This window comes from Zophobas morio, unplaced genomic scaffold (genome assembly GCF_036711695.1).
Source record: "Zophobas morio isolate AGI-343-1 ecotype UQ-CSIRO unplaced genomic scaffold, CSIRO_AGI_Zmor_V1 ptg000021l, whole genome shotgun sequence".
NCBI classification, from domain to species: Eukaryota; Metazoa; Arthropoda; class Insecta; order Coleoptera; family Tenebrionidae; genus Zophobas; species Zophobas morio.
The window spans coordinates 8,358,624-8,370,780 of NW_026972126.1; the positions used below are offsets into that span (position 1 = coordinate 8,358,624).

At 32.5% G+C, this 12,157-nt stretch overlaps 1 protein-coding gene across 3 annotated transcripts in view; it reads left to right on the forward strand.

The window, feature by feature from the left end:
- Pde11 (Phosphodiesterase 11) overlaps positions 1-12,157 on the forward strand; it is a 271,340-nt gene that overhangs the window by 23,944 nt on the left and 235,239 nt on the right. The window contains exon 1 of one of the 3 annotated variants that reach the window (XM_064061520.1): positions 5,305-5,359. The exons of the other annotated variants lie outside the window; for them this stretch is intronic. Within the exon in view, the coding sequence (XP_063917590.1) occupies positions 5,320-5,359 (40 nt within the window). The 5' untranslated portion in view covers positions 5,305-5,319. Of the gene's footprint in view, positions 1-5,304; positions 5,360-12,157 lie in introns of those variants that run through there. 3 annotated transcript variants of the gene reach the window in all.

Below are 12,157 nucleotides of genomic sequence, written 5' to 3' on the forward strand. Positions count from 1 at the left end.
TGTAGTTGAATATTTTCACTGTGTTATAGAGTAATCAAGATGTACTTAAAAAACTATAATATGAATATAATTCGTCACAAGACACATCTAATAGTCCCTTTGTCGTAGTAAAGTGAAAGTAATAAAAAAAACTGTTATGGTATTTGTTTTCCGTAATTTTTAAAATAAATAACGTATACTGCTATAACCACGTTATTGTAAATTGTTGCAAGGACGTCATAATATGTTGTTAAGAAAATATCATGAACTCAAAATCTTCAGCAACAATGTTTCTGATGCTACAGAATGTACAAAAAAGTCACAAAATTTAAAATTATTTGTGCCCGGAATTTAAGTTGTTTTATTTATGCAATATAAAACATGTCAAAAAGTCATTAAGATGAATCTAGTTGAAATTCAGTGATCGAGTCTATCTAGCAACTTGCATGTTTTCTCGACGTTTCATGACCCCTAGACTACAAAAACAGGGGTCTCCCGTCTCCGTCTGTTGTATTTTGTATGTATATTGGGACTATCATGTAGATGGTAAAACGCTAACTAAAATTTAGCTAGTCGTCCTCACCACCAGTGGGATGACGTCATATTCAAAATGTTGTTTTTATTTTATAACATAAGATGCTCTTGCACGAAAATCAAAATTATATAACAACATTTTGCAATTTAACTTTGAAATCTTGCAAACGTTTTAAGGTTATCATGGTACATCGTTAATCCAAATTTATTCGTTTACCCTATTCCAATAAACTGATGACGTCATCTCAAAATTTTTCCTAGTAATTCCTCTTATAAAGATGCAAAATATTATGGTTCGATAGTTGTAGTTCATCAATACACTCATAGTTTTTAGAGTTACCTACTTATACAGGGTGACTCCAACAAATTAATTAGTGAGGCAATTTATTTTATTAATTAAATAAAAAACGACTCACTGTTATTATTAGCATTACACGGCATCTATGCAAATTGATCTATGGCCCTGACAAAAATGTTGATGACGTCATCACAAAATTTTGTAGTGGAAAGATTCACTTGAAACAAACGCGTAGCACGCTTTTCTATCATTACTTTAACATTACGTACATACCTTTATTTTAACTTATAAGAGTTATCATAAAAAAATATGGAATTATGAAAATTCAATCTTGTAATTTTTCGAAAAAACTGGATTTGTTATACTTTACTTAAGGGACGAAGGAAGTTCTGTCGAAACAACCATCGAGCAATTTTTTAGAAAAATTATAAAATTCGATTTTGCGATTTTTTTTAATTTTATGTGTTAAAAAAATATAGATATATCAGTCACAGTGTAAAAAAAAACAGCATGTGATCGAAGCCGTGACCTTCGCGTTATTAACGCGTACAGAGACGGTGTACAAACGGCAGACTGACGGACAGACAGACGAAAACGGATGATTATTTTTTCATACTCTATGGGCCATGAAACGTCGAAAAAAAATTAAAGTAGCCATTCGCCAGATGAATCCTAAGCATAACAATACTTGTTCAGCTACCACTCGAGAAGTAAAAACTATCCATAATAAAGGAAGAAGTAGACGTGAGAGAGGAAACTCGCTAACTCGCTTTCATTTATCAGTACTTTGGGACGTTTTCTTATTTTAAATTTCATAATCTTCATTTCAATTAATTCAACAATCCATCACAACTTTTGAATCCCTGTGTGTCTTCACAATTAACCTATTTATTGCATTTTTATCATTTTCGACTTCATTATATCTGCAAGTGCTGCTTTTTAATTTACTAAAATCTATTTAAAAGTAGATACACGGTACATTAGTATATATTTGGCCGATAACTGTTCTTCGGGAGAAGTAAATAATTTTCGACAGTATCCGTTTTCGGTGTTACAGTTTTTAGTTTTTATATTCCTAAATTTAGTATCAGATTTTTTATTTTTGACTATTATCTACTTGTGATCGTGTTCATTTTATTACTCTTAGTTTATGGGAAATTGTGGGCGATGATACTTTTTATTTTTATGAACATCATAACCACATGTGAAATAACAATGTCAGTATTTTTGAATCTATAAAATGTCGACGACAAGATAAATGAGTACTAATACTAATCCCGTTTTGTATTTGTTATTGTGTAAACAAGGAATTGCTTTATCGCTATGTTGAAAAAAAAAAAACAAACGATTAACCTTTAAATTATTAATGATTAATACTAGTGAAAGACATTTTTATAAGATGTTTGTTGCCCTTAAAGATGCTATATTTTATAGAAACTAGTATAATATGCTTAATGTATGTATGAAATAAATATTACATGTTCTTTTACTGGATTACCAAACTACGCGTAAAATAAATAATAAAATCCCGTCATCATATGTTTGAAAGCACTGAAGAAACACTGTTATGTGTATATTACAGATAAGAAAATTTGGTAATATGGTTCACCCCACCAGTGACTCGTTTCATGTTTTCTGGACGTTTCATTACCCCTAGTGTAAAGTTTTTCGTTTCCGTTTGTCCGTCTGTCGGACAGTTTGTCGTTTATCCGCTGCCTGTGTCGATTTTTATTAGACAAATAATCTTCGAAATGAAGCTGTATTTGTTCGGCTGTCTTCAGGAGCGAGGGAAGTTCCGTCTAAATAACCTTAGACCAAATTTTACATATGTGAATTGGTCCCACTTTATTCCGCTCACCACTGCATTCTTAGAAAGATAAAGTGTAATTCAATATTCATGTCTTGCCAAAAAAGTTTCATTATGTAATCTTTAAGATGCAAATTGTAGAATTAATATTAGAATTTTAATAGTTGTAGGAAAACCCACATGCGTAAATTAAAAGCAGGAATATATAAAATTTCTAAACTCTGAAATAACTCTTTAACATGATGTTAGTTTTAAATTCACAAGGATGTTCGACGTGTTACAAACAAGAAGATTTTTGCTGAAGAACTACGCAAACCTCAATCTAGTCGTTTACTAGAGACTGAAACACTTGTTTACTCTAAGTCAACGATGATATTTATTTTCGAACAAAAATATGGCTATTTTTTTCCGTTATTTGATGAAAAATCGTTACATTTACGCTATAAAATGGTGGTGCCCCACCCTGTTGAAACCAAATCCTGCGATCTAAATTTTATGAATTATCTGGATCAGGAAACGTAGTAATTTGATCCGGAAGCCTTGCGGTTCGAAGATGATCTAAATATCGATCTGTTGTTAAATTTCCGTGAAAAGAGTAAGGGCCACTGAACCTTTTATTTATTACTCCCATCCAAACATTAATTTTTTGGGGAAGTTGGGTATGTGCCGCTTGAACCCATTGACGTTGTTCTCGAGCTCAGTACCAACAATAATTCCAATCGTCTGTCAGGCTCATCTTGTGATATTTCATGGATGAGTTGAACTTTATATGCAAGCAGTTTCTCTTTTTTTAAAAACTTTACCACAAACGACTGGCTAACATTTTCTTGTAAAGCCACTTCCGTCGTTGTTACATGGAGGTTGGCCTCCAATGATAACAAGAGATTCAACTCGGTGTTATCGTTTATTTGTGGTCTTCCGCATCTTGGAACATCTCTCACGTTTCCTGTTTGATTAAATTTTGCAACAATTCTACTAACTATGCTTCTAGCGGTTGGAGGTCATTCAAAATGTACTTCGTTGAACAAAGCACACCCTTCTTTGTAGCTTCGAAGCCTATCGTCATAATCTCATCTCATAATAAGGTTTCTGTACGTTCTTTTTTGGTTAAATCAGCCATTATTTTTTCCATTTTTTTTTTCTTATGCAACCCCTACATCAAGCTATATTTTCATATGCTTTATTAAACAATCCGATCAAAATTATCTTTATATTTAAAAAAAACCATTGATAACGTCATAACTTTTACCAATTTGATGTAAATTTTTTTTTTACATAAACCAAAAGATGGAGAGTAAAATGAAAGGCTTCCCTTTTTTGCATTTTTTACAAAAACAAATGCTGTGCTTTTTGTAAATTTTGTGCATTACTTTATCATCACTCTGTATATCTCATCCTTTTGTTAATTCTTGTTATTTATTACCTTCTTTGCCTAGTGCTCTAACTATACTGTCACTGTACTATCAACATTGTCCAAACTCCATTAGACTATCAATTATTTTAATCTCCTTTACTTGTATTTTTTTATAAGACATGTTTCGCAGCGTCAAGTATAAGTATAAATCAGCGTAGAACAAGCACTTAACATGAACCAATTTTAAAAGTAGATGTTTATCGGCTTAATTTTCCAGATTAAAAAATGCAACAAACAGAGCAATATTTTAATTTACTTGTAGATACGCTTCTTTTATTTGCACAAAATAAGATTACATAGGATCTCAAAATACTTTATATAAAATACTTAATTTTAGCAATCGGCTTCAAATATAAAAATATATTATGAAATCACAAAAAAGTTCCAACGGAAAGTTCTTATTTAGCGCCAAAAGAATTTTTAAAATGTTTCTACTTGAAATAGAAAGCAGACTAACAATATTTAACGTAGTAAGATATAAAGAACTAAAGCCACAAAACATGAAGAGCGTTTCACCGTTTTGCATGCTGCATAAAACAAATGATTCTTGTATGTTCAAAGAATGGGTATAACCAATTTATAATTCTCTAAATTTCTCTCCGAGTTCTAAAGTAGTAGCTTTTTTCATAATCCGTACCCGAAACACAAGGCACGTTTTTTGTAGTGTGTATCTTTAGCAAAACTATACCTCTCATTTGTTACGTGTGCTAGAGTAACGTGAGTGGGACGCGAATGCCATTAATTCTGCTTAGCAAAAATGCAAAAATCCAGTAAAGAAAGTAGTTTGCCATATTTAAAACTGTTACTCTTAGGTTACTCCCTCCCCTACATTTTCAACCGAAAACGAGCGTTAATAATTTTAGAAAAAGCTGATTTAAAGCGCTATTTATTTTTCAGGAAATGGGTTTGCTGTATTTCTTACATAACAAGCAAAAGTTGTTAGCCGCTGGGTCAATGTCAGCAACTGATACAGTTGGTTAAACAGACGTAAAATTTAAAATTTTTCGATTTAAAAGTATGGAGAGAATATCTTTGCATTTGTTTTTTTTTAATAAGTTTTGGACATTTTGTAACGACGTTTTATATTGTCAAAATTATTCAAAGTATTCATGGCTTGTTCTAGTTAATAATTTTATAATTTTTAATACTGTTGAGTAGTGTTGCGACTGTTTACACCAAAAAATGAGGAACGGGTATAATTATCTCTTTTGTTGGATTAGACTTATTCGTTACTGGTATAAAGTGCCAAGTTGTTGGACGTTCAACAAAGAAACTCGACGATTGACAATGTACTCATTTTTGCAAAATCTGGGATCGGATTATACAGGTATGTACAAAAAAATTGAGAGTGTTCTATAAACTCCGAGGATTGAAACAAATCTTGGGTTTATAGTCAAAATTATATAAAGGAAAATTGACTTCTATCTTTGCCTACTTTACACCACAGGCAAATAAATAGTAGGTAACGACCACAAAATTACAACGCAAACGGCGAAGCGCTAAGCGCTAAGAGGTACAAAATTTGTGGTCGAAAATCTGACAGTAATCTTATGCGGCGGGTGAGCTGTGCGCTGTTCGTTTCATGCTCTCATAAAAATCAAATAATTCCCTAAAATGCCACCTAAAATTAAAAAATCAATTACCTACGATGTTAATATACGAAATATCACCACTTAGTGATTTCTTTGAAAACTTTTAACTTTGGTTGTGAGTGCAGTAAAGCTAATATCATATCTTCGTGAAGAAATTAACAGCTACAAAACGTTGATAGAAACGCAGACAACACTCATGAGCCTACTACAGCAAGATCTGACAGCTTTAAGGCAGGAGTTATAATCGTGGAAATACCCCTAGTCAAAAACACTTAGAATGTGACATTTTTAGTAACTTTTCGTAGGTGATTTCTTGTATGTTACAAATATGGATAAATATAAATTGTAAATTCGCAATTATTGAAAGGTACAGGTACTAAAAAAGGAAAGTCAATAAGAGACATTTTTTGTAAATTGAATTTTTAAGTTGGGAGACTCATTAATTAGTAGTGTACGTCCTCCGTTTCCAATTGTTAAATTTCATACAACAACTTTATTTAGAATGAATATACTAGGTACACCAGCAAAAACTATTGTATTCTGCTATTATGTTAAAACCATCTACTAAAAAAATGGCAAATTTTGATTTTTCTTTTTTATAAACTGGACCATTTAATTACTGAATTAATTGAACTTCATTAAAAAACGAAAAAACGGAAGCTTTAATAAGAAAATGTTTCAAGTTATAACATATCGACATCTAAATCTTCAAAACTACTGTTATCATCCTCACTTCCACTCTCACTATCATCCGGATTATTAAAATTAAAAATAATTTCATTCTGTTCTGAAGTATCTAAAAATTTTTCGTTTTCCCAAGCATGATTTATTATTTTATCAATATGTTTAACGTAATTGTTCCACACAGCCGGAACTCGATCAATCACATTTTGCCAAGTTGCACAAATATCATTAGGGGAAGAAATGATAACGTTTTTGGCGTTGTTTGACAGCCAGTATTCCCCAGATTTGGTCTTGCATGGCCTTGGGTGGATAATCAATCCCATTTTTATTTAAATATGCTATCATTTTTGTCTTTGTCTAACTTTTTCGAGGAATTTCTTCCTACAAATAAAGTAAAATTTTATTACAATATATGAATACCTATGAGGACGAAATTGTCTAAATTGATACCTCAAATCTACTATGATACCTTGCGTTATTTATAACAGAAGGTTCTCGCAAACTTGGCATCAACTGTTTTTTGAACCATTTTTCAAAATTTTCCTGGTTCATGTTATCATGATGGCCTCCAGATTTACTAATAGCTTTAAAAATTAAAGAGGCTCCTTGAATAAAACCGTTTTTATTTCCAGCGTGAACCACAATGTAACTGCACCCTCTCTAGTTTTTACAATAGCAGTGTTTACTGAACCATCTTGACATGTTTTTTACATATGCTACTCTTACTAAATACCCACGTTTCATCAAGAAAAAGAGGTTCATTGTTTCCTTTGTGTTGGTGGTATTTACGTAAAAATTTTGTTCTTTTTAATTTAACTGAAGGCCGTTCCATCAAACATAATCTGTTACTAAGTATTTTTCTTAAATTAAATCAATTTTCCTTATCCAGTTGGTTAACGATCTAGGACCAACGTTAAAATCGGGAATCTCTTCCATTATTCCACCATTACTCGATCGTCCAGCAACTCAATAGTAACGTATTCTTTAATAGAAACAACCATTTTATAGATAATCTTCCGGATTGACATTAAATCTACAGGATTCACTTGTGTCTTTATTCTTTATGTGACCTAATTCTAGAAGACATATTTTTCTTGTATTCAAAGTCATTTAAACCTGGATTTTTTTGTAACCTGTAGACAGATCTTTCCGAAATTTTCAACATTTCTGCGGCCAGTTCTGTTTTCTTTTTTTTCTTAAATTCCAAAATATCTTGGTCCAGTTTAACACATTTAAAATTATTTGTTTTGCTTGGTCATTAAATCGCTTTATTTTTGACTGGGACAAATGACAAATTTCAAAATTTGACGCAAGTCTCTACTACCCTTCTACCTACTCAAAATTTGGTGCTTCTTTTTGTCTCACACAAAGTGCATAAGATAGAAAGAGAAAAAGTTTGAGTTGGGGTAATTCCATGACTTTACAAAAAGTAAGGCCTGTGTTACCTATGAATTTTATTTCGTCCACTTATATAGCAGAAAATCCTGAAGTGCAGGAAAGACGAATGTCATGCATAGGTCTAAAAACAACAGCTAATAACACACACACTTTTACTTTTAATCAACCAGGTGATATCGGTAATATAAATAAAGCTTCAAAACATTCCCTACGTTTTTCTGATTTTTCTGATTTTCACCGTCGTATAGATGATAATAGTGAATCTGAATCGGAAAACGATGATCCAACTATATATTTCCACTAAACCTAAGAGAACTCCACAATTCACACTCAACAATCTTCTGTGTGAACTAACTTAAATTCTGCTCCATTACTGCCCCTGCAGACAACCTATAATGAATTAATAACTGAAGATAGTACCTCTAAATTAAAAACAGGTACATCGACTACTCACAAGATTACAGTTTAAATACAGCTGAGAAAATAGAGAAGCTGCCTGTTAAGTGCTAATAAAAAAAATCTCAGAGCCAAAACAAAATTGGTTCCTGTAGAAAAATTCTGCTGGACATAATTTGTCCCCTCAGAAAACAATCACGGACATTTTGGATGTACTACAAAAAATTGATACTGAAGCTAACCCAGACTTCTGGCCTGCTAATACATTATTTAATAGATATTATCAATCACGTACAAACAGACTACATAATTTTCCACCTACTTCAGTCACCACAGAAACCACATAAATTTTATCGTATACCATCAAAACGTGCAGAGCTTGTGTAATAAAGTACAACGTGTTTCAAAATGATTTTCATCTAGTCGCCTATGGCTGCAGATTTTCATCAAGGGAAAGATAGGGGTTGAAGCGATTTCAAAGCTAACTAGATGAACATCATTTTGAAATACTCTTTACTAGAAATTAATGCGCCGTTTCCTAAATTTTCAATAATTTGTATCTCTGAACACTGGTTCCAATCAGCTGAATCAATAACAAGCGTAATTTTAGATAATTATAAATTAGTAAGTTTCTTCTACAGATCTTCAACCACTCATGGCGGTGTTGGCATTTTTGTCCACTCTTCATATTTTAAGTATTTTGTAAGCAGAGATCATATACTTGTTAGCTAATTAATTTACTTGTTGTTGTTTACAGACCTCCAATAGTTGATATGAATATATTCTTAAGTGTTATGAATGTCCTATTTGAAAAAGTATGTGCTTCATCTCATGCCTCAGTATTCACAGTCTGAAGTAATTTTGTGATTCATTTTCGTCTTTCAACTTATCCTAAACTGTGCATCAACCCATACGTTTAGAATCTTATTTAGACAATTTTTTAACAAACCTAGAAGAAGACTCTGTATCCAGTTATGTCATGAACTATAATATAGCTGACCACATTAGCATCTTGTTCAATATGTGTATGTGCTTTTGCAAATTGAAAGACGGAAAAATTATAGATCCAATAACGTTTTATATCAAAAATTCAAATTTAACTATAGATGAAAAATGTGATAATCTGGCGTATTTATTATCTGCTGCTGCAAATAGTCATTTTGCCTCGCAGAAAATAAGTTCAAATTCAAAATTTTTTAACATCTCTTTGTTTAGTAGTATCCTAAAGAATATGCGCAACCAAATCAATTTTCTTTATCACTACTATCGATTAACAAAAGATACAGATATTGGTCAGCAAATTAAACATCTTAAAAAACTTACAGAATTGAAATATAAAAAATTAGACAGGATGATTACATCCTAAAAGCTAATAACCATCTTAGAGTTATTTGGGTGTTAGTAAAACATATAGTTATTAAACATACTATATCACATGAAATTCCCTTCTCCGCCAATGATTTGAATACCTATTTTGCGTATACAGGGTGCCGCATCCAAGTCTAGACATAGGGAATTAACATGGCAAATTGGATTTTATTTTATAATATCTCCTCAGATCACTTTAAAGCTATTATTGACTGATGTCTTTGTGGAGGTCGAAAAGGGCTAATAAAATAGTTTGTACAGTTTGTGCATTTATTCCGTTTAAATTTACTCCTCAAATTGGATAAAATAATTCAATTTGATTCGTTCAGTGATTACTGAGTGAGGCAGCGCCAGTACATTCCTAGCTTGAGGGGCTCCCAGGACATGTCACAATGCTGCCGATGGGGTTTTGAGGAAGACCAGCTGCTCGACGTCTTCATCTCGGGCTTTGTGGATACGGTCTGAGTGAGTGTAGGCTCGTTTGACGGGGTCGCGCACTATGACGAATAAATGGATCAATTTGTGCATTTATTCCGTTTAATTTGTCCTACAATAATCATCACACTCGATAAAATGATTCAGTTTGAGTTGTTCATTCATTTCTGAGAATAATTTCTAATTTCACTTTGACGTTTGGTTTTGCATGGTTAATCCAAAGACACGATCGCCGAACTTCGATAGTGCGACGGAACATTTCGTGACAAATCGGATCGGGCGCGAATTTTAAAATACGATTTTTAAAACCTGTTTACAGTAAATGAGCGCGATGCAACAATTTGAAAAAAATACTGGTCGACAGCCCTCTTCGACCTCCATAAAGGCATCACGCAATAATAGCTTTAAAGTGATCTGGGGAAATATAAAATAAAAACCAATTTGCCATGTTAATTCCCCGTGTCCAGACTTGGATGCGGCACCCTGTATACCAACTGAATTAAGTAAAGATTTACCGGATAATATAGACATAAAAATCTTCAACGTTTGAAGTCCCGAATACTAAAATTGCCTTTAGTAAATTATCTTCGTGATATCATCTCTCACTTAAAAAATTCTACAGCAAAAGATATTTAGGGCTTAAATTCAAAAACGATTAATGTCCGTTTGCACCGCTTACACTTAGATAAGTTTTAAACGGTTTAAATTTTACACTTAAATTTCAAATGCATTGCACCACATGGTTTAATAAACTTAAGTGTCGCTTAATAAGATATTATTTGAGAAACTTAAGTGGCACTTGGTTTTAAGAAATACTTCGATAAGCGAAATGTTTAAGAGAAAATAGTGCAAACGGACGTACATGTATTAAAAATCTTATTGTTTACCCTTTAACTAGTCTTTTTAATCAGCGCATTCAAATTGATATTTATGCGTCAGTTTTGAAAGAGTCTAAAGTAATTCCCATTCTCAAAAAAGGTGATTCGAAACTACTTAATAATCTCTCCAATAACTCTCATATTAAGTAAAATCAAGCAAATCTCCAAAGAATAAATTTCCAAGATCCGCAAGATCGATCTGAACACAACCTAGTGCGATACATTAGGACAAAATTAGGTGTCATTGAAGATAATAGACCTTTGTCAATTACTTAAAGGTGGTTTTGTATGCTTCAAAAATTAAGTGCCTAATTTACCAACTTGGAAGACTGTGGCACCGTCCCCAAAACACAGGCTGCATTTCCCCTTTGGATGGCAATACTGATACGTTGCTTTAAATCAGACTTAGCAATTAGTAGACATGCAATATCTTCATAAATGGACTTGGTGTCTTCACTCCAGGAACCCATTCTGTTCTTGATACAATATTTTGTTTTGAAATTTGTCCCAAAACCTTCATGACACACATTAATTACCAACTCCCTTCAGCATTGGGATAATTTCTTCAAATGAATTGTTGAAAAAAGCCTTAAATAATAAAATTGTCATAAAAACATTTTTTTTTATTTGAACAACTACAGAAAACATCAATAAAATTTTAACGAATAAACAAAACACTTAAACCAAATCTTGATTGAACTCAATAATAAAACAACTAAACCAGAACGAAGCTATAACAAATTTTCAAAGTACGTCCACCGTTTCTCACGCATGCCTCCGCACATCGAGTTAAACATGCCTGTGGTCCGTTTATTACATCTGGATCTGCTCTAATCTGTACAGAAACTTCTTCAATTCGGTTTGTCAGTTCTTCAACGCTATTGATAGGAGTTTGGTAGACTAACAGATCCATTTAGCTAGTGTACATGTTTTTCTCGGACTTATTTAACGATAATAATTATTATGTCACGTTTCGCGAAAAAATCTGCGGTAAGTCGTCAAAATGTAAATTACTGCTGCCGCTAAAACCACATTCTGTTGGCACGATTTTAACCATGTGAGTGCGGGTTAGTGTAATTTGTAATAATAGAAAAATCCATTTATAAAATTTACTAAAGCATTACAAGCAGAGGCTCCATCGTTGCAAATACTACATGTCTCTTAGTGTAGCTAGGGATACATCTTCTAGAAGATGGCCCAGATCTATATTCAGAAAACTCTAAATAGTCATTCAATTACATTGACGAAAATTTGTCCTGAAAATGCCTGATCGAATTTTCAATTAATTTTATCTCTAAAACGAAGAGACATTTATTAAAAATTTTTCGTGTTCCTGCTATTTACTCTCTGAAACCAGTTTCTGATTTTTCTTTG